Below are 24,579 nucleotides of genomic sequence, written 5' to 3'. Positions count from 1 at the left end.
AATGAAATTGATCAGTAAAGCCAATTTGCAGAGCTCTTGAAACTTTTTAATACTATTAACAGCTCTTATATGTATATTTTTACCCTTTTTAGCTCACCTGGCCCACAGGGCCAAGTGAACTTTTCTCATCACTTGGCATCCGTCGTCCCTTGTTGTCCCATAAATTTTACAAAAACTTCTCCTCTGATACAGCTGAACCAAATTAAACCAAAATTGGCCACAATCATCATTTGGGGTATCTAGTTTAAAAAATGTGTTGAATGACCCCGCCTGCCAACCAAGATGGCCGACATGGCTAAAAATAGAACATAGGGGTAAAATGCAAGTTTTGTCTTATTTTGAAAACGTTATAAAAAGAGAAAATCTGACAGGGGCAAAAATGTTCAGAATGTTGAGTTCTACCAATTGTTCATTGACGTCAAAACTGTGGTAGCAAGTCATTTCGTACCTTGACCATTTCGTACCCAACATTTACCATTTCAGACCCACGATAACCATTTTGTACCCTATGGGCCAATGCATCTACCATTTCTTACCTCATTGACTGAATACATGTTTACTTTTTCCTATCATATATTTGTAAAAGTTATCATTTTAAGATATAAAACATTTTTGAGATGATTTTAATTTTTTTTAAATATAACATAAATATAAAGCCGTACAAATTTTAGAAAGACCGATGATTGGTTTGCTTCAGCAGCACTTGGACACTTTAATAGTTTTAATTACACTTTGTTTGTTTGCAGGATTTATCCTTAATTAATTTTTCAACTCTAAAAAAAATGAGGTTGATTAACCAACAAAGGAATTATTATCTGCAACTGTTTTTATACGACCGCAAATTTATTTAAGACAATAACCCCCAAAAACAATCCCAACCATCCTTTAGTGGTATGGAATGTTGTGTTAAAGGATGGTTGGGATTGTTTTTGGGGGTTATTGTCCTTGCGGTTTTGTAATTAGGGGCCAAAAAATTATTCAGTTTTACAAGTTCATGGAAAATAAATTGGTTTGCAGACAATAACTTTAGTGTAAGTATATGGATGTGTAAGAAATTTTAGTACAAGGTTCCATACCACAATAGGAGGGTAAGGATTGATTTTGGGGGTTATTATCTTAGCTGTGTTGTAATTAGAGGCCAGAAAGGGGCCAAAAACAATTATTTGTCTGGTTTTAAGACAATTACTTGAGTATAAGAGATATTTTTTGGTCATAATTTTAGCACAAGGTTCCACACCACAATAGGAAGGTTTGGATTAATTTTGGGGGTTATTGTCATAGCTGTTTAGGAATTAGGGGCCAAAAAGGGTCCAACAAAAACAAATTTTTGTCAGGTTCACAGACAATCACTTGAGTATAAGCGTATGGATCTCTATTAAATTTTAGCACAAGGTTCCATACCACTATAGGAAGGTTTGGATTTATTTTGGGGGTTATTGTCGTAGCTGTTTAGGAATAAGGGGCCAAAAAGGGGCCAAAAACAAGCATTTTTCATGTTTCAGGACAATAATGGGTGTATAAGAGTATAGATTCCTATGAAATTTTACCACAAGGTTCCATACTTCAAAAGGAAAGTTTTGATTGATTTTCGGAGGGTCATGGCCTATACCGTTTGATAATAAGGGGTCGAAAAGGGGCCAAAAACAACTACTTTTCTGGTTTGCAGGCAAATTAACTTAAGTATAAGTGTATGGATCTCTATTCAATTTTAGCACAAGGTTTCATACCACAATAGGAGGGTTGTGGTTTATTTTGGGGGTTATTATAGTAGCTGTTTAGGAATTAGAAGCCAAAAAGGGCCTGACAAAAACAATTGTTTGTCTGGTTAACAGACAATAACTTGAGTATAACTGTATAGATCTCTATTAGATTTAAGCACAAGGTTCCATACCACAATAGGAAGGTTGGGATTGATTTTGGGGTTATTATTGTAGCTGTTTAGTAATTAAGGGCCAAAAAGGGGTCAAAAACAAGCATTTTTCATGTTTCAGGACACTAATTTGTGTATTAGAGTATGGAATTCTATGAAATTTTACTACAAGGTTCCATACTTCAAAAGGAAAGTTATGATTGATTTTAGGGGTCATGGTCTAAACAGTTTAATAATAAGGGGCTGAAAAGGGGCAAAAAAGATTTTCTGATTTCTGGACAATAACTTGAGTATAAGTTAATTTATTGCTATTTAATTGTGCCACAAGGTGTTATACCATTAAATAAAGTTTGGGATTGATTTTAGGGGTTATGACCCTATTGGTTTAGTTAAAAGGGGCCAAAACAAATACTTTGTATAAATTGCTTATTTCTTTAGCAATTTCAATGGGGTTTAATTCAAAAGTCTTGAATTCTTGGGAGTCTTTAATATGCTGATTCTAAGTGGGTTTTTATAATTGGATTTTAGGGTCTGTTTTTGAAATGGTCCATATTAAGGTCCAAAGGGTCCAAAATTAAACTTTGTTTGATTTCTTTAAAAATTAAACAATTGGTGTTCCTTGATATGCTGAATTTAATTGTGTATTTAGATTTTTTTATTTTGTGGCCCGTCTTCAAATTGGTCAATATTAAGGTACAAAGGGTCCAAAGTACAACTTTTTTTAATTAAAAAAAAAATTGAAATCTTGGGGTTCTTTGATATGCTGAATCTAAGCGTGTATTTAGATTTTTGATTTGGGGCATGGTCAGTCCACATTCAGGTCCAAGGGTCAAAAATTTAACTTTGTTTGATTTAAAAAAAAAAAAGAATGATTGGGGTTCTTTGATATGCTGAATTTAAGCGTGTATTTAGATTTTTGATTTGGGGCATGGTCGGTCCACATTTAGGTCCAAAGGGTCCAAAATTAAACTTTTTTTTATTTAAAAAAAAAAATTGAATTCTTGGGGTTCTTTGATAAGCCGAATCTAAGCGTACGTGTATTTAGATTTTTGATTTTGGACACAGTATTCAAGATGGTCCAAATGGGGGTCCAAAATTGAACATTGTTTGATTTCATCAAAAATTAAATTGTTTGTGTTATTTGATTTGGTCATTCCAACAGTGTAAGATTTTTGATTTCGTGCTTGCGGTTTTCAAAGTTGGTCCAAACTTGGGTCTAAAATTAAACTTTGTTTGATTTCTTCAAAAATTAAATTATTGGTGTTCTTTAATGTGTGCAATCATAAATTTTTGATTTTGGCCCGTTTTTCAAACTGGACCCCATAAAGGGCAAAGTATCCAAAATAAAACTTAGTTTGATTTTAACAAAAAATGAAACAGCGTGGTTATTATTTGATATGCTGAATACAAATATGTATTTAGAATTTGAATATTGGACCATAATTGGTAAATGTCCAATTTAAAAATTATTTAAGAACTTATACCACATTCATTCTGTGTCAGAACCTATGCTATTATTACATATTTGCTCTGAATCAAAATTCAGAGATGTTATTTCGCAATTAATCATATCTAACTTTAGAGAACTATTTTTGTGGTTTACATCACTGGTTCATGGAAAATAAATTGGTTCACAGACAATAACTTTAGTATAAGCGTATGGATGTGTAAGAAATTTTAGCACAATGTTCCAAACCACAATAGGAGGGTTGGGATATTAAATAGTTAATCCAGCTCTACATTTATAGATTTATTGTAAACTAATAGAAATTTTAAATTGAGTCATAGTTTAAAATAGATTTGCTGATTCAGATATATCAATTGTGGTGATAATTGTGTATGCATTTGTTCTATTTAAAGATTGATAACATGTTTGAATATTTTCTTATGGTTAAAAATTCCCTTGGAAATTAAAATAGACCTTTGTCCATCTGTTGAAGTGGAAGTGTAGGTAAGTGAAGTTTTTAAATACAATTGTGCCATACATTATGTATGTTACATCTTAATAAAAAAAAAATGTTATTTTTAGATAATAATCTATTTTTATTAAAGGATATATTTCATTACAATACATTGTGTAGATGAAGTTGTTGACATTGATTAATAAGTTGCAGATATTAGTTTGTGACAAATGAAAGAAAAAATATTGGGAACTATTAATTATATATATAAAGTTTGATTATACACTAAGTGTTTTTAAATAATTTTCACCTATTATCAACATAACAAATTAAAAAATGTGGTAATTATCAATCCCACAATTATAATTCGAGTGACAGATTTATTTGAAAATTTTGTGTTTCCTAAGTGTTGTTGATGATAAGCTCTGCAGGACGTATAAATATAGTTTGAAATTTACTGTTCATTATTAGATATTTTGAAGATAATTACAGATAAGTTTTATAGATTTTTTAAACACATTGTATTAATGATAAATTATATTTTGGATTTTTTTTTCTTTTCTTTGGTAAATTGTTTGAAGAATTTTGTGGTAGGTTTGTTTGTTATTCTGTATAAACTAATTTTCTGAATGCTATATTTTTTTTTTTTGATTAAGCGAACTCCTTTAAAAACTAAGCTTATATTGTCTATTATTAAACCTGTATTTAAATTTTGGATTTTTGGGCCCAGTTTTCAAGTTGGTCCATTTCAGGGTCCAAAATTAAACTTTGTTTGATTTCAACAAAAAAAAATTGAATTTATAGGGTTCTTTGAAATGCTGAATCTATGCATGTATTTAGATTTTGGATTTTGGGCTCGTTTATCAATTTGGTCCACATTGAGGTCCAAAGGGTCCTAAATTGAACTTTTGTTTGATTTCATCAAAAATTGAATTCTTGAGGTTCTTTGGTATGCTGATTCTAACCATGTACTTAGATTTTGGATATTGGACCATAATAGCTAGGTAAATGTCCAATTTCAAATTTTTCAGTTCTTTGACCACATTCATTTTGTGTCACAAACCTATGCGGTGTCAAATATTCAATCACAATCCAAATTCAGAGCTGTTTTAAGCTTAAATGTTGTGTCCATACTTGCCTCAACTGTTCAGGGTTCGAACTCTGCGGTCGTATCAAGCTTGCACCTAGCAGAGCATTTTATTTTATAGTTATTACCAGTTGTTTTTGTCAGGAAATGCAGTGAAAAGGGACACAAGCTGATATTCACCAAAGAAGGAAGCCATGAATAAAAATGTTTGCATAAGAATTTGCACTTTATGTGACCAATCAAAGAACTTGCTATGGCTTTTTCAATTTGAGAAATTACAAGTTCATTTATTTTGTATCCTTATATCTAACCTTCTAAATTTCAAAAACGTTTGGTAAATATCTTTTTTTAGTGTGTATTGCATATTTTCTAAAAGTATTATTTAAAAAAATCCATGCAAATGATATATACATTTAGGTTCAACTACACCTTACGATAATCAATTGAATATATCTCAATATTTAGGCACACGTCACAATTTCAAATGGCACGTGTATTCAATAAACATTTTTAATCCAATTAAATAGAATGCTACCTTTTTAAAACAATACGCCAGTACGGCACGTGTCTTAAGTTACAAGTTTATACCAAAGTAACAAAATCAATGTTATCGGCAGAAAAGTTTACATATTTCAAAAAATTTTGTTTATTGACTTTATTCCTATACATTATCTCATAGGTGCTTTAATTTTAAATTTTAGGCATTTCTCGTGATGTCTACCGCCCATATAAATCTTCCACGAGGTACGAAATAGCATACATACAAACCTTGCATAAGGTACGAAATGGTATACATACAAATCTTCCATGAGGTACGAAATGGTATACATACAAATCTTCCATGAGGTACGAAATGGTATACATACCAATTATACATGAGGTACAAAATGGTATACATATAAATCTTCTATAAGGTATGAAATGGTGCATATCAATGAGACAGTTTTTACCAAGAAATCAAAAACATAAAAATCTTCCATGAGGTACGAAATGGCATACATATAAATCTTCAATGAGGTACGAAATGGTATACATATAAATTTTCCATGAGGTACGAAATGGTATACATGTAAATATTCCATGAGGTACGAAATGGTAAGGGTACGAAATGGTTTTTGCCAGGGTACAAAATGAGGGGTACGAAATGGTAAGGGTACGAAATGACTATACCAATCAAAACTGTCAGGCAACTTTTTATAGGAGTTATTGGCCTTAAATGACAAATTTTACCATTTTTTTCCATTTTTGCCTATTATCTTGAAAACTTTAATATATAGAAAGAAACTTTGAGTTTCAAAAATGATCAGCAAGACAAGATCTACGAATGACTTTTGCAGTCCACTCCTTATTAGAGTTATTGCCCTTTGATGACGATTTTTACCAATTTTTTGCATTTTTGCCTAATATCTTAAAAATCATAATCGAAAGACAGAAACTTAAATAAGCAAAAATGATCAGTAAGACAAGATCTACATTTAAGACAATAGGGAGGAAATTTTTCGACTACTCTTTATTGGAGCTATTGCCCTTTGATGACGATTTTTACCAATTTATTTGCATTTTGCCTTATATGATAAAAATTATAATAGATAAATAGGAACTTTAAATAACAAAAATGGTCAGCAAGTCAAATTTTGTCGATATAGTTAGTAGGCTGTCACTCTTCATAGGAGTGATTACCCTTAAATGATGATTTTTTTCAACCCTCTTTTGTGTTTTGAGAAAAAAAAGGATAGAGAGAAACTAAACAGACAAAATGATGAGCAATACAAAAAAAAAAAAAAGATTTTGTTTACAATGTTGGAGAGAGTCCATCCATTGTTTAATATGCACATAGACTTAGGTGAGCGACACAGGCTCTTTAGAACCTCCAGTTATAACTTGTAATGTGAATGGTTGTTGAGTATAAAAGTGACATTACAGATGCAGTTTCTATTTTTCTTGTGGCATTGCTGAGTTGTTGTTTAAAGTCATTCACAGTGCCAATGTCATCTATAAAAATAGTGCTTGATATTAACATGTACATTCCATACTGTAAAGTGGGTTGTTTTTACAAAGATTAAAATTCAGAATTTTCTAAATTGAATCTTTTTGAGAGGTTTGATTGTTTTATGTCCCTAATTCTGATCTTCCATAAAGATCAAATTAACACAGGGTATACCTTTGCAATTTTATATTAATTGCAAAATTACCAAAAATAAACCCTCTTTCCAACTTTAAACTATATATATATATAAATTTGTCTTATTTTCAGAGAGCTGCAGTCATTGAAAACATTTTTAACCACAACAGCAGAGAAAGAAGCAATAGCCAGAGAAAAATTAGAAAAGTTTATAAGTGATTTGATAGATAGGGCTGATAAGGCTGAAAAAGAACTTCAGCATTTGAAAAATAACATCTCAGATTCGAATGAAAGGAAGGAAGGAAGGATGAATAATGGTTTAGAATCAACTGTTGAAGATTTGGATTCTGATGATGAAATGTCAGATGATTTTACTGATACACATAGAAAAGCTTCTCCAATACAAAGGTAGTATTTTAAATTTTTAATACATCGTATCAGAAATTTTTTTTTTTATTTTCTACAAAAATCATAAATTAAGATACCACCAACAAGCAACGATCAGAGAAAAAAAAGAATGGGAAATTACATTTTGAAATAGTATTAAACTCCTGCGTATTTTGGTTTATGGTTAAAGCAAGTTTTATTCATGATCTGAATGAAATCAGCATATTCATCTATACTTGGAAACATAGGGGTAAAATGTAGATTTTGGCTTATATCTCTGAAACCAAAGCATTTAGAGCAAATCTGACATGGGGTAAAATTGTGTATCAGGTCAAGATCTATCTGCCCTGAAATTTTCAGATGAATCAGACAACCCGTTGTTGGGTTGCTGCCCCTGAATTGGTAATTTTAAGGAAATTTTGCCGTTTTTGGTTATTATCTTGAATATTATTATAGATAGAGATAAACTGTAAACAGCAATAATGTTCAGCAAAGTAAGATCTACAAATAAGTCAACTTGACCAAAATGGTCAGTTGACCCCTTAAGGAGTTATTGCCCTTTATAGTAAATTTTTAACCATTTTTCGTAAATTTTTGTAATCTTTTACAAAAATCTTCTCCTCTGAAACTACTTAGACAAATTTAACCAAACTTGTCCACAATCATCATTAGGTTATCTAGTTTAAAAAATGGGTCCGATGACCCTGCCCGCGAACCAAGATGGCCGACATGGCTAAAAAATAGTACATAGGGTAAAATGCGGTTTTTGGCTCATATCTCTGAAACCAAAGCATTTAGAGCAAATCTGATGAGGATAAAATTGTTCATAAGGTCAAGATCTATCTGCCCTGAAATTTTCAGACCAATCAGGCAACCCGTTGTTGGGTTGCTGCCCCTGAATTGGTAATTTTAAGGAAATTTTGCCGTTTTTGGTTATTATCTTGAATATTATTATAGAAAAAGATAAACTGTAACAGCAATAATGTTCAGCAAAGTAAGATCTACAAATAAGTCAACTTGACCAAAATGGTCAGTTGACCCCTTAAGGAGTTATTGCCCTTTATAGTCAATTTTTAACCATTTTTCGTAAATTTTTGTAATTTTTTACAAAAATCTTCTCCTCTGAAACTACTAAGACACATTTAACCAAACTTGTCCACAACCATCATTAGGGTATCTAGTTTAAAAAATGTGTCCGATGACCCCGCCCGCGAACCAAGATGGCCGACATGGCTAAAAAATAATACATAGGGTAAAATGCAGTTTTTGGCTCATATCTCTGAAACCAAAGCATTTAGAGCAAATCTGATGAGGATAAAATTGTTCATTAGGTCAAGATCTATCTGCCCTGAAATTTTCGGACCAATCAGGCAACACGTTGTTGGGTTGCTGCCCCTGAATTGGTAATTTTAAGAAAATTTTGCAGCTTTTGGTTATTATCTTGAATATTATTATAGATAGAGATAAACTGTAAACGGCAATAATGTACAGCAAAGTTAGATCTACAAATAAGTCAACATGACCAAAATTGTCAATTGACCCTTTAAGGAGTTATTGCCCTTTATAGTCAATTTTTTACAATTTTCATAAATTTTGTAAATTTTTGTAAATTTTTACAAAATATTTTCCACTGTAACTACCGGGCCAAGTTCATTATAGATAGAGATAATAGAAAGGAGCAAGAATGTTCAGTAAAGTAAGATCTACAAACACATCACCATCACCAAAACACAATTTTGTCATGAATCCATCTGTGTCCTTTGTTTAATATGCACATAGACCAACATGACCAAGGTGAGCGACACAGGCTCTTTAGAGCCTCTAGTTCCAGTATACAGTCAAGGGGAAATAGCTGTAGTTCAAAAACATTAAATTTAATTTGTTGGTTTGCAATGAAAGAAAATTTTAGTATGAAATCATACTCTTTGACTCTTCAAATAATTAATGCAGTACTTGTGTTCATATACCATCTTATAAATGTTTTATTTCAGACAAGTTCCAGTTACAAAAATCAAGAGTGGTTATCCCAGAAACACAAGATTTAAACCTTTAGACAATACAGTGCCATATAGCCCTTCACTATCTGATTCTGGTTACCATGACAGCAGAATAGCTTCTCCTCGAAGAAAGGGTGTGTCCACCATTCAAGGACATGCAGATTGCTTAAATGATATAAATTTGCGCACAAAATTTAGTAAGGAAGGACATTTTTCACCAGATGGAGTTGGAAAATTTGATACTCATCCGAAAATGTATGATTACAAATATTGTACACCTTACGATATTGACAAAGGTCATATGCAAAATCCTAGAGTTTCTGGAATTATTCCTAAGTTGTATGAAACAAACACTCACCAAAACTATCAGACTTTAGAGCAAAATGCATCTGGAAACAAATTAACAAGATCAAATCAAGATAGGAATGAAAAAGATCCATCCTACTTTCTGTCACATCAAAATCGATTAGGACCAAACAACCGTAATCAGTATTTGGACAAGAAAGATGCCACTGAGAATCTAATAAATAGTCCATACAAAAAAGACACAGAACATACATTTGAGGTTATTCAAAGTATACGGCATGATAATTTACAACTTTGGTTTTATTCGGAGGAGTAAAGTTTAGAAGCTCAGCACAATTTTGGTTTTAATCACTGGTGGTCAGACTTAGTTTTATAGCATGCAGATCACCGATTTGTAACCACCGTTCTATCCAATGGAAGTCAGACTTAGTTTTACAGCATGTTGTTTTACAACCTTAGTTTTATTTCTTTTTTGCGGTAAGCATGGGCTTTTGAATTGTTTTTAATTTTTTGTTGCTATCTTTTAAACTAAGAATTGAACCCAGCATGTTTATTTTATTTTGGAGATATGGTATTAGTTTTTATTTGCTGACCTGGCCAAAAGAGCCATGTGAGCTATTGCCATTATTTAGCATTCATTGTCATCATCTGTCATGTGTAAGTCTGCCTATTGTCTTAAACTACTGAAACATTCTTCTTCTCTTCAGTCCTTTTACCCATTTTTCATGTGTTGGCTTTAATCTTGAAACTGCGATAGATAGGGAGATACTTTGAACAAAAAAATAAACAACTAGACAACATCTACAGATAAGTCCTGGTCAAAACTATTCAACTTGAATGACTTATTTACTCAGTTTTTTTGTCTTTTCTATGGAAACTATAGTAGATAGACCAATTGCAAGTTGTTTTTATACGACCGCAAAAAAATTTTGTGGTCGTATATTGGTATGACGTTGGCGTCGTTCTTCGTCGTCGTCGTCGTCGTCGTCCGGCGTCGTCGTCCGAATACATATTGGTTTTCGCACTCTAACTTTAGTTTAAGTGAATGGATCTTTTTGAAATTTGACCATAAGGTTAAATACCACAAAAGGAAGGTTGGGATTGATTTTGGGGGTTATGGTACCAACAGTTAAGGAATTAGGGGCCAAAAAGGGGCCAAAAATGAGCATTTTCTAGTTTCCAGACAATAACTGTGGAACGGTGTATGGATCTCTCTGAAATTATACTACAAGTTTCCGTACCACAAAGGGATGGTTAGGATTTGCTTTGGGGGGTTATGGCTCAAACCGTTTAGGAATTAGGGGCAAAAAAGGGGGAAAAACAAGGTTGTCCTGGTTAATGGACAAATACTTTAGTACAAAACATAATTTAAAGCAGTGTAAGGGAGATAAATCAAATACATCATTGAAATTATCTCCCTTACACTGCTTTTAAATTATGTATAAAGTAATGGTTAATGAACAATAAAGATAATCTAAAACAGTGTAAGGGAGGTAATCCAAATACAATGTTTTGGTTACTTCCCTTACACTGCTTTTAAATTATGTTTAAAGAAATGCATATTTATAAAGGAAGACCAGTAAAAATATCTGCAAATGTTTTCATCTTTTTTTTTTACAAAAAAATCCATATGAAAGATTTGACACTATATTTTTATTAATTCTATTATAAAATAGATTAAGTTAGCACTATGGTAAATTTAAATGGGTAATTATGGTTGCCAACTCCATTGGAAATTTGAATTGAGATTATGACCATATCTTGAGGGAAAGAATTTTTTTTGGGGAAAAAGGGGGGGGGGGGGGATAAAAAGAAATTGTGGGGGGCCAATTTTTTCTCATTTCAGATTTCAGAAATTAAAAAGAATTATTCTTCAAATATTATTTTTTTTTCAAATTTCAAATATTGAAAAATTTCAAGAAGTAATCTTTAATTGCACAGTATGGCGCATTAGATTTGTAAAATCTTTGATCACATTTATTTATTTGTTATGCCGAATCTAACAGTGTATTTAGATTTTTAATTTTGGGTCCAGTTTTCAAATTGGTCTACATTAATGTCCAAAGGGTCCAAAATTAAACTTTGTTTGATTTTAGCAAAAATTGAATATATGAGGTTCTTTGATATGCTGAATCTAAACATGTATTTAGATTTTTGATTTTTGGCCCAGTTTTCAAGTTGGTCCAAATTGGGGTCCAAAATTAAACTTTGTTTGATTTCAACAAAAATTGAATATATGGGGTTCTTTGATATGCTGAATCTAACCATGTATTTAGATTTTTTATTTGTGGACCCCGTTATCTAATTGGTTCATATTGAGGTCAAAAGGGTCCAAAATTAAACTTTGTTTGATTTCATCTAAAATTGAATTATTGGGGTTCTTTGATATTCCAAATCTAACCGTGTATTTAGGTTTTTAATTTTGGGTCCTGTTTTTTAAATTGGTCTACATTGAGGTCCAAAGGGTCCAAATTAAACTTAGTTTGATTTTAACAAAAATTGAATTCTTGGGGTTCTTTGATTTGCTGAATCTAAACATGTGTTTAGATTTTTGATTATGGGCCCAGTTTTCAAGTTGGTCCAAGATAGGTTCCAGTATTTAAACTTTGTTTGATTTCAACAAAAATTTAATATATGGGGTTCTTTGATATGCTGAATCTAAACATGTATTTAGATTTTTGATTATGGACCCAGTTTTCAAGTTGGTCCAAATTGGGGTCCAAAATTAAACTTTTGTTTGATTTCAACAAAAATTGAATATATGAGGTTCTTTGATATGCTGAATCTAACCATGTATTTAGATTTTTTATTTGTAGGCCCCGCTATCAAATTGGTTCATATTGAGGTCAAAAGGGTCCAAAATTAAACTTTGTTTGATTTCATCGAAAATTGAATTATTGGGGTTCTTTGATATGCCAAATCTAACCGTGTTTTTAGATTTTTAATTTGGGTCCCGTTTTTTAAATTGGTCTTCATTGAGGTCCAAAGGGTCCAAAATTAAACTTAGTTTGATTTTAACAAAAATTGAATTCTTGGGGTTCCTTGATATGCTGAATCTAAACATGTGTTTAGATTTTTGATTATGGGCCCAGTTTTCAAGTTGGTCCAAGTTGGGGTCCAAAATTATATTTTTTTTGATTTCAACAAAAATTGAATATATGGGGTTCTTTGATATGCTGAATCTAACCATGAACTTAGATTTTTTATTTGTGGGCCCCGCTATCAAATTGGTTCATATTGAGGTCAAAAGGGTCCAAAATTAAACTTTGTTTGATTTCATCAAAAATTGAATTATTGGGGTTTTTTGATATTCCAAATCTAACCGTGTATTTAAATTTTTAATTTTAAGTCCCGTTTTTTAAATTGGTCTACATTAAGGTCCAAAGGGTCCAAAATTAAACTTAGTTTGATTTTAGCAAAAATTGAATTCTTGGGGTTCTTTGATATGCTGAATCTAAACATGTGTTTAGATTTTTGATTATGGGCCCAGTTTTCAAGTTTGTCCAAGTTGGGGTCCAAAATTAAACTTTGTTTGATTTTAACAAAAATTGAATATATGGGGTTCTTTGATATGCTGAATCTAACCATGTATTTTGATTTTGGACATTGGACCATAATAGGTAAATTCAAAAAATTCAAGTTCTTAGACCACATTCTTTCTGTGTCAGAAACCTATGCTGTGTCAAATATTTAATAACAATCCAAATTCAGAGCTGTATCAAGCTTGAATGTTGTGTCCATACTTGCCCCAACTGTTCAGGGTTCGACCTCTGCGGTCGTATCAAGCTGCGCCCCAGCGAAGCATTTTATTATGAATGAGTTATGCTAGTTGACCTGAAGGTCAATTGCTGTAAATGATATTATTGAACAATCAACATTTACTGTGACATTGAAAATGTACATGAAAATGCATTAATTTGAAAGACATCTATAGAGAGAAACTAAATGCAAAAAACACCAGAAAAATGAGATCTTTTTTTTTTCAAAATGTTCCAGTCCTGGAACATTGAATAGAAAAAATAATAATCAATACAAGATCTACCAATAAGTCAATATGAATGTAATTTTTAATTGATTCCTTTTGTTGCATCTAATAAAATTAAGTGACCGAAATCTCCAGTCTGCTCGATATAGGTGTTATTACCCATAAGGTAGCTGGGGTGTCTAAATGTTTGACGATAGATTTTTCTTAAACTTCTGTAAAAGACTTCTGGTTCAATGTTCTTTCAAATTCCAATATAAATACTGGGTGTCAGGGACCTTGTTTTTTCGCTAAAATACATTGAAATTAACAGTTATTCTGTATGGGTTAAATCATTTGTAAATAGGGGAAACTTAATTTTTCCTTATTGAGGAAATATTAAACAATAGAATTGGTTAAAATTCAATGAGAAAATTGCTTTTCATAAATACTTTCGAAATATCAAATGAAAATAGGGGTCACAGGCCTTATTTTCTTGAAAAATAAAAAAAACACAAATTGTCCTTTAAAATTCAGAATAAATATATATCTGCCCTTGATTTTAAAAGGATTTTTTTCTGAAAATTTTAAATACACTTAAAACAACACTTATTTTTTTGATAGTATAATCTTTAAAATTTCAAGTTTTAGATGTTTCTGTTGTATATTGAATGATATTTGGTAAAATATTTTTAAACCAGAAGAGTATATTCGCTTTTTATCTTTAAACTATAATGGATATACAGAACCTTCCAGCAAAAATGAACAACAAGACAAGATTATGGCCTGCACAGTTTGCATTTAACACAAATAATCTGGCTGTAATCAAATTAATGCAAAAATTTCTGGTGAGGGATACAGGCTCCTGGAGTTTCTAGTTTAATATCTATTTATCTCTAAGAAAAATACAAGAGAAAACATGTGTAAGTTTTCTTGGTTAATTTGACATCCAAAAAATATACTTCGTCTTCTATTGGTCTAAACTACTACTGGTGTATTGTCATCAACCAAGTAATCAATGTTTCTGCTTTGACTTTTACTTATTACATTTTCTCCATATTGCCTTCTGATAAATCTGTTCAAATTTTACAAAAGAAAGTGGTGGCCAACTTATTAAGGCATAAAATTTTCAAACTACTAAACCAATTTTAACTAAAATTAGGGAAAATTCTTATGGTATCTAGTATAATGAAGTTTTTTTTATTTGATCAGACAACAAACATGGCCACCATGGCTCAAAATAGAACACAAGGGTAAAATGATTTAATTGTTTAATATACAGGGTATTGAAAATCATATTAGATATTGAAATCATATTAGATAATGAAAATCTGACAGGAGCAAACATACTCAGTATGTCAGGATTCATCTACTCCTTATTCTCACCAGAATTATCAAATGACTTCCAAATATTCTGAAAATTGATCAACAATATAGGTTCTACAAAAAAGCCTTAGTTTATGACCAAAACTATTGTCAATTTTTTATGTATTTTGAGTGTTTTTGCCACTTACTTCAAGAACTGTCAAAGATACCGGGTAGATTAAAAACTGTAATAGCAATAATGATCAGTAATACAGGATATACGAAAAAACCAATATGAGTGAAATCATTGGATGAGTCCTAATAGAAGTTATTGCCCTTAAAACAATGTTGATTTTTGACTAATTGTTGTGTTTTTGCCAATTATCTTAAAAACTATAATAGATAGGTTCAAACTATGGGCTGCAAAAATAATCAGCAATACTAGATTGCAATAAAGGTGAAAAATTAATATCAAAATGGCATATCTTTATCAGGCTAGCTATACAGGCTCTTTGGATCCTGTTGTTTATCTGATTATGCTCAGGTGACCAATTACTCCCAGGAGGAACACAATTATAGCACATTGGCCTATTAATATTGTAAGGTTTGATTCCTTGTATAGTTAGTCAGATCATGTCTTCAAGAATAAAGCTGTAACATTTAAACATTTTAGACACATGGTTGGGTTCTCCTTTCTACATGTACTTAGCACTGGAACATTACTCCTTTTGTTCATTGTTCTTTCCACTAAAATATCCAGTTCAAATTAGTTTCCCAATCTCCGAAGATTTTATGTCAAAGTTTTCTCCCCCTACATCAATTTATTTCTGAGAACCCATTCGAAGTATTCATGTGATCCTTGTCTACCTCTTGAAGCATTTCTGCTCATGTATGTTAATTAAAATTCTCAAAACCATCATTGGTAGGTTTAAACTTGTCCAACAATCTCTCACTGATGCTGTTGTGCCATCCTCAAATCCTATAGTAAACAATATATGATACTTAACTCGCGCATTCTTTGAAAAAATAAAAACATTGTAGAATTATATTATATCATCAGATCATACAACAATTATAAGTACAAGACGATATACTGTGGATTCATTATTATTCGTGGGATACCAATTTTTGTGTATTTCATTGGTAACGGCGAATCACAAATTAAAATGTTTAACATATATGTAATTTCTATATGCTTGTATGCAGTGTGCAAAACCACAATATCATATATCCGCCATATAACAATTTTTCCTCAATCCACAAAAATTGCTACCCACAAAATTAATTTAATCCACAGTAATAAAGATATTATTGTATATTTTATTAAAGAGATTATATTTGCAGGTGGCTAAATATCCAATGAAAAATCAACATCCTGTTCAACCATTTGAATCTTACCAATCACAACAGAATTCTAGCCAGTCCTTACCTATCTCTGAGTATCATGACCTACCAGCCACAAACTTGCCTTACAGATCCATGCCCCATTCAGCTAGCCAGTATATGCATGTTGAAGAGCCAGAACAGTCATTGTCTAGTTCTGCTAGAAACAACCTACCAGACAGGTATCCTGAGCAATCAGAATTCAGTTCTGGTAGGCACTACCTGCCAGACAGACATTTTGAACAGTCTCTATCTAGTTCTGGTAGACTTAACCTGCCAAAAGTTTATCCAATACAGTCATCAGGATCTTCTGGACTGTATATTAAAGACAACAGCTATGAACAGTCAGCTTCTAGAAGCTCTAAGCCATGTCCACCAGGCAGTTATTCTGACCAGTATTTATCTAGTTCAGACAGACAAGCTCTTCCAAGAAGACAGTACAAAGCTGGTTTATCATTGTCTAGTTCAGACAGACAAAAATTACCTGGACAAGGAGGAGATAACTCTTTGTCAGATATTTTGTCTATTACTGATGGTAAGATATTAATTCAAAATCGCTTTTCTTATGGCTGATTATACCTGAATTCATTTAAGGCAAAGTAAATGTAATTGGGCATTATTTCAGATTTATATCCAATTTTGTATGCATTTAGAACCAAGTGAACTGCATCTGAATATCGAAAAAATATATATACATGGGATTTATACTTTCAAAGATACAATCAATTAAAAAGATATGAAATATACAGAATGTCTTGAAAAGCAGTGAAAACGTTCTTTCACTAAATTGCTGTTTCTCAAAATTCTTTCCACAGATTTTTTTCTGTTTCAATAATATGAAATCTATGAGATCATAACATTTATTTTTTTGCTGTCCTTATCATTCAAGCTGAAGTGATGAATGACAAAAAACATGATAACATCATGATTAATTTCTTCATTTTTTACGTTGTTATTTTATTGAGACTAATTGAGTTTTGCTGCAAAATCAAATCAGGATACTCCCTTATTTTTCATATTATTGAAATCAAGAATACATCTTTGTCTCTTACACAAATTGTTGCGGGGGACATAGAGTTCCAGGCGTCCATTTGACCGTCCATCCTTATAAATGCCAATGTCTTTGACAAGTTCGAAAATTAGTGCTGATCAATTATCTTAAAAGGAATATTATTTAGGAAATAAAATTATATGGAAAATTGCATTGTAAGTGCTCTCCAAGGGAACAATTCCTGCCAGATATTTGTGAAATGTATATCCAAGGTTTATGTCAGCACTGTCTCGGAAAAGTGTGAAAATCAGTGATGCTCAATTGTGTTTAAAGGAGTTGTATGTCCTTGGAAACATAAATTATAGGGACAGTTGCATTATAAGCGATCTAAAGTGTACAATTCTTGCCAGATATTTATGAAATTTATATCAAAGGATCATATTAGCAATGTCTCCGACAAATTGAAAAATCAGCGCTGATCTATTATTTTTACAGGAGTTATGTAAATTTGAAATGAAATTCATTTTGAATCAAATTTAACAATAAATCTTCTTTTTTGTTAAATTTGATTCCATTCAATATTAATTAAATTACTCAAAACACAACTAACATAAATATAATATGTATACACAAAGTACTGATTTAAGAGAACCCACAGTTACTGAAAGCTAGTTCAAAGCCAATTACAAATAATAAATAAATTATGTTCTCCCAGACTAAAGTATCAATCAGTGCACAAGCCCTATTAAAGATAAATTGTATGCAGGGATATAATGTAGCTAACGTCAAGTAACAAACAGCTTTGATGACTGAATCATTATTTGTTCAATGACAATAAGTATGCAGTATACATGTAGTGATTGAAAATAATGGCAAAAAATGTTGGTTAATACCTGATTTATATTTCTGTTTAAGGACTAAACAGATAAAGGACTGTGAGGATACCAGTCTTTCTAAATAGTAACTCAGATTTAATTCTTGACACTTGATGTGACTATGTGAATAAAAATAGAAAGTTTGTACTGCATTTATTTAATTGGACTATTGGAATATGTAACCTATCAGTTCTGTATGTTTCACAATGTAAATAACTTGTTGAATTTTAATATTCCAGATACAATTCAAAGTGAAAATAATTCTTCATTCCAAAAGATAATAGATGAAAATGGAATACTCTGGGAATCAGATACACCCAGCAAACACAACATTTCAGGCATGGAAAGGGTTCCATTAGGAAATAACAAACATGGTTCCCCAAAACAAACTGGTTACCCGTCTCAGAGTACTACTAGACTGAAATTGTCAGATAGGTTCATTGAAGAACGAAAATTGTTTTCTGAAAACATTAAAAAGATCATGAAACTACCATTTTTGAAGGAGTCAGGAAGTCAAGCTGAATTGACAAATGATACTTTGAGATACAGATTAGAAAAAGAAAGATCAGAACATGATGATAATATACATAAATCTTTTAACAAATGCTCTGATGAACAAAGTTTGAATTCTCAAGCTCCCTTCCGAAATTATGGCAATGTGAAACCAGAGCTAGAAACCACAGACGGTTCTACCCAAACTTGGATGATTGACAAGGAATATATGGAATCTGATTCGCTATCTACAAGTAACACTAGCCACAGGATGGATGATAGCAGTTTAATGGCATCTTCTTCAGAAAATTCTATCTCACATTCCAGAATACTTCCAAACAGTAGAATGGAAAATTCTTTTGAGGATAAGAATGGACAGGAACCTCTACAAAACAAGAAAACACAAAAGAATGCACTAGCTATGGAACAAAGTCTATCAGACGTGAATAAATTTGAAAATAATAAAAAGCAAAGAGATTTGTTTGAAGAATTAAAACAGGAAAGTTTAAATGAAAATAGTTTAAGTTCAAACTCTATGTATTCATCCATAGCAGAAGGAGGGGATAATTTACTATTTAATTGTAAACCTGACAATAAATCTTTGAAAAACTCTGTAAGTCCTGTTTTAAAAAGTCCAGTTGTTTTTGAGGAGTTTGATTCCAATGATTCTGGAAAAACTAAACCTTTGACCTCAAGAGATATTGGTTCTAAAAATGATTTAATAAACCTTTCCCCTGATGAGACAAATAACTCAGATGATTTAATTTGTGGAATGAAAAAGGAATCAGGACATGATGATAATTTAATGAAAGCGACACAACCTGCTACAATTGTCAACCCATTACATAATACAGTAGGCCATTTCCATCAGAATTCTGATAATCAAGGAAAAGAATTCAATAATGCAGTTGAATCACTGACTTTGTCTCCACAAATTTTAGAAGATTTTGAAAATGTAGAAGCTCATACAGAAGAAGAAGTTGATTCTGTAATTTATGACAAGAGCACAGACAGTGTGTGTAGTAATAAAATATTTGGTAGAAATGAGAGTTTGACAGTTTTCAGTGATACTGAAGGTGATGCAGTTAATGAAGAAGATGTTCTGCCTCCCAATGAGGAGGTAATGATGGTTGGTGATAGGAGGAAAAGCTTAAGTAGACAGTTATCTGTAGACGTTGGGAGGACTACTGGACAAAATATTCTGGAACAGGTAATGTTATGTCTTACATATGATAGCACCAAAGCAGCTTAAAACATAGAATATTTCATTAGGATATTATATTGAATACATATGCCTTTTGAAATAAAGGAGAAATTATTAGTACAATCACTGTAGTGACCATTATAATTATAGGTTTTTTACCGTTTTATCAGCTCATTAATATTGGTAAATTTAAAGACATTATTTAAGGAGCCTAAAATATTATTTACACTACAAAACACAGAATCAAGGAAATTAGCTTTAAATCAGCTGGAATAGTTTTATTATTGATATATATTATCTTATTATATTAATTTGCAAACGAATATTCCAGATTAATTTTTGTTAACAGGTAGATGAAACTGATATAGGAAATATTATGATGGTAGAGGAAACATTGACCCCAGAATCAATAGATAAAACATTTTTTGCACAGCCAGATACAGAAATAGAAGATGAATATCCACAGTCAGTGTCCAGTATGGACGGATTTTCTCTGTCAAGGTCATCATCACAAGGTCAGTGTAGTAGATTTCATCATCTTAAAAAAGTGGATGGCTTCATAGATTACATTATATTGATTATTTTTGAAGAAGAAATAGGTGTTCCAAGGATAATTTCAAATGAAAATTTTTAAAATAAATGAAATATATTCAAATGAAAAATACTAGTAATCATTAACATGCATTCTTATAAGTGCATCAGGTATTAAAAAACATTCATATCCAGTGTTCAGAATTCAATACTCTCCTTAGGATTATTTTCAAGTAAAGAATATAAGGCAATGGTGTTTCAATATTACAACTATTCACAAAAAGGATACACACACACACACACACAACATAGGGAAATAGACATCTGCTTCAGAAATGTATGAATACCTTAAAAAAGGTTAGAGTCATTATTGGGTCCCCTAAACATCAACCCCTGGATCCGTGCCTGATCTAAGAGGATGCATTTTTTTCTAAAAAATAGTCATTAGAAATGTGATCATTCTGCTAATATACTTCTGTAGTCATACAAATTAATTGATAGGATAAAAGGAGATATGTATAGTATGCATAAATGCTACAGCATGCCAGGGACACAATAGACATATTTACACTTGTATGCAAATTTGTCCGCTATTACTTAAAATCACACAAATTCCTGTAAAATTTGACATCACAAAATTTGACATTTTAATTAAAAATTGATTGTTGCTTGAAGTCAAATGGTTATTCGGAGACAGATCTAAGGTCATTCTGATACACAATTCAGCTAAATACCAAAAGTGTAAATAGGTATATAAAAACCCATTGACAATCAACACATGGTCTTCCATATTCAACATTATACAATACATGTATTTATAGCTGAAAAGCACTTCTAGTCTAGTAATGTTGTGAATAAATAAATGAAGACATAGGCAACAACTGACAAGGTATTTGGTTTGAGACAGGTACATTAGCAGTGTGTAGGGTTAAAGTAATTTTTGAGATCTCAACTCTCCCTTCTATTCTTTAATCTCAGTAGAATAACAAAGGAAAATGAAATAAGGAGAAGCTCTTAGATTTAGAATAGCTATATAATAGATTAAAACAAAAGTACAGACGAAACAAATATCATGTATACTGTATCAAACAATGCTTTCTATTACTGATAGCAAGCCCAAAGTACTTAACTGCTGACTTGAAATATGGATGAACAATCCACAAAAGAGACACTAACAATAGTAATAATTCATCATAGATTTTTGCTTCTGTTAGCAGCTTCTACTGGAGATAGTAAAATATGTAAAAAAAATTATTATAATTGTAGATTCTGTTTTGTCGGAGAGACTCTCTCAGTATTCTCAAAGGGAGATAACTAGAAAGAGACGCCAGGCTCTGTGTCGTATATTCAGTTTCCTGGACACTTCAAGTTTAATACAAGTAGCTTTAGTATGTAGGGAATGGAAGAAAATCAGCAGACATCCATCGCTATGGAAACATGTTTATTTGAAGAACCAAAAGTGTTCTTTAGAGGTTAGTTAGGAATAATATATGCTGAGAAATTTTTACATTCACTTAACTTAAGAAGATAAGTTGCTTAGAAATATCCAAGATAAATAAATTTGAAAAAATGACTCACTATCAAACTAAAATGGACACTAAGAAATGTCAAACTCATATAAAAGTATATATTGATATTTGTTTTATACCAGTACGTTTTGATTACTCATTAAACAGTTTATTCATGTCTAACATAAGCTATGTTGGTTTTAGGGTTTTCTTTCCTATCATATATTTTTATGCTTTAACGTTTGTTCTACTCATTTTCGAAAATCTCATTAGGGTAAGAAATCTTTACACATTTTCAAACAAGGGATCATCAAGTGTTGAGACATAAAACTCCTGAATTTTTAACATTATTACTGATGTAAATTACCAATCTTCGGATAAGTAATGTAGTATTTATAGAAACTTTGAGATTTTTTTAATCTCCATATATATTTTTGATGCCTTCTCATGTAAACATTTTTTTTCAGTTTTTACTGAATATTGCTAAGTGGTGTACAAGTATGGAAACTTTGCATTTGGATGGTAAGAAATTAGATAAGTGTATATTGATATGTATGAGAAATAAGAATTTGAAGTAAATATGTTTGTTATAGGTTTGTTACCTTTTTACTATTTTTTTTTTATACTTTGTCAATTGTTCTGCATTTTACAGTAAAACATTTGCCTTATCATTGTCATTGAAGTTAAAAAGGGAGACTTATGTGTGCTGTTTCCATCTTATCAAAGTTTGTGATGAGGCCAATTAAAAGGGAATCCCTTATGAGAAGTCATTGACATTTGGTATTTACATTAGCATTTCTCATTTCCATAGAGGTTTTTTGGCCTGCACATTCAGTTATAGTTCATTCTTTGAATGCTTGCATAGTTTACATGTTAAAGTATTGCCATTTTCATTTCAACAATTTCATGATACTGTCAAAATTACATAAAGGCTAGACATATTGCTGTGGCAACAGTTTATTAATCCTTAAAACTGGATTAACATAAAGAATAATTGAGCACAAGTAATTTAAAAATCAATTATTATGTCTTTTATTCCAGTGTTTTATTTGTGTTGATTTATAAATTAATACTTTAATTGACAAGTTAAACAAATATGTGTTGTTATATAGGTCTAAAGACAAGAGAAAAGAAAGAGTTTGAGACTCAAGAAGACTACAATAATAGGACAAGGTATTTCACATTTTACTCAATAAAAATACTTAAAAGTAAAAGATTGAAAATGCTCCGCCTATGATAGTTGGGGGGATTATGTTTTCATGTCAGTGTCTACTTGTCTGTCTGTCACTTTGTTTATCTGTATGTATACCTGCCTACCATTTTCTGTCATAGTGAAGTGAATAAAGAAGAAATTGACCATACCTCATTATTTACTGAATTGACTCTGCTTACAAATTACTGCACAAACTTATACAAAATATGAAAAGCATAAACAAACTATTCAAGTAAATGGGTGTTTCAAATTCTCATTTAAAAAATGAATTGGCAACAGTCAAATCTTACTTTTTGGGGTAACATTTTGTTTTGGTAAAGGACAGGAATAAGATGTATAAGAAAAAAAAATATGTGTATCATTACAGGGCTGTCTTAGAACCAGGACTTGAGAAGTTGTTACAAGTATCTGAGTCAACACTGAAAACAGCCACCATTATACACTGTGAGAATATCATCACAGATAAGTAAGATTAAATTTGTTTACTTTGAATTCATGATCATTCAAATTCTAGTGAATAAATTTTTCACCTTTTTTTTATGTTATAAGAATTTTTAATATATCAATCCTAAAGCAGGTCTTTTTTGTACATTGATCATGTTGATGTTTAAAAGTACTTTTAAAAGTTTTTTTTCCATAATGCTATTATAATATTCCCTTCTCAGATAATATCAATTTTGTGTCTGTTTTTACAAAAATATTTATTATTGTTGTATTTGTCTAAATATATAGTGTATTGTGTGGAGTACTTTGTTATGAAAATATCAATCAATCAATCTTATATATAGATTATATTTTAATGCAGAGGTTTGTGGTTGGTCAGTTGTTATAGCCGTGTTGTCAGAAAAGTTACATATATCTGTAATACAGATTTACCTGGAGCTGATGTTATCTGGGCATTAGGAGCTGGTTGTCGCGACATCTCATATCTAAACATAACTCTTACTGATCCTAGGTAAGACAAAAGTTTATTAAGTTTAGTATGTATATAGTAGTTAACAAGGAGCATTGTCATGTTTTAATTTTTAAAATCTTGCCACGAAAACAAAAACATAGGAAAAAGGAAATGGAAAATATCATGCTTTGTGTATTATGAATAAAAGGAGATATGGGGTATACATAACAATGCGACAGCTACCCAACGACAAAAAATGATGTGATCTTTTAAACAAAGATCTGAATCCAAAGCTAACTCTGCAAATAATGATGAGACACCAGACAACTACTGGTTACTGTCTTGGGACAAGCACATGAAAATGTGATAGGTTTTATCAAGTATTTTGAGATCTCAATTCAATATTAATAAATTTACCTCATTTCAGTTAAATTAAAAATCTTTGTTATTTTTATTAAATATTCCATCAATTTATATTAACACCTAAAAATTATTGTCCATCTGTCACAAAATACAAACAAAGATCAGTGAAGGAGAAATTGAAACAGAAT

The 24,579-nt window shown here is 31.2% G+C and overlaps 1 protein-coding gene across 2 annotated transcripts in view; it reads left to right on the top strand.

The window, feature by feature from the left end:
- The window catches only part of LOC127735559 (uncharacterized), a 50,327-nt gene that overhangs the window by 19,338 nt on the left and 6,410 nt on the right, over positions 1 to 24,579 (top strand). For both annotated transcript variants that reach the window (XM_052245787.1, XM_052245786.1), the window contains exons 5-14: positions 7,113 to 7,388; positions 9,359 to 9,929; positions 16,281 to 16,854; positions 18,425 to 19,887; positions 20,231 to 20,396; positions 21,679 to 21,884; positions 22,388 to 22,442; positions 23,033 to 23,093; positions 23,501 to 23,599; positions 23,939 to 24,088. In XM_052245787.1, the coding sequence (XP_052101747.1) occupies positions 7,113 to 7,388; positions 9,359 to 9,929; positions 16,281 to 16,854; positions 18,425 to 19,887; positions 20,231 to 20,396; positions 21,679 to 21,884; positions 22,388 to 22,442; positions 23,033 to 23,093; positions 23,501 to 23,599; positions 23,939 to 24,088 (3,621 nt within the window). The remainder of the gene's footprint in view (positions 1 to 7,112; positions 7,389 to 9,358; positions 9,930 to 16,280; positions 16,855 to 18,424; positions 19,888 to 20,230; positions 20,397 to 21,678; positions 21,885 to 22,387; positions 22,443 to 23,032; positions 23,094 to 23,500; positions 23,600 to 23,938; positions 24,089 to 24,579) is intronic.

This window comes from Mytilus californianus, unplaced genomic scaffold, assembly GCF_021869535.1.
Source record: "Mytilus californianus isolate M0D057914Y unplaced genomic scaffold, xbMytCali1.0.p SCAF_3, whole genome shotgun sequence".
In the NCBI taxonomy this organism is placed as follows: domain Eukaryota; kingdom Metazoa; phylum Mollusca; class Bivalvia; order Mytilida; family Mytilidae; genus Mytilus; species Mytilus californianus.
The sequence above is the reverse complement of the archived record's forward strand: the minus strand, read 5'-3'. Positions and strand labels throughout refer to the sequence as shown.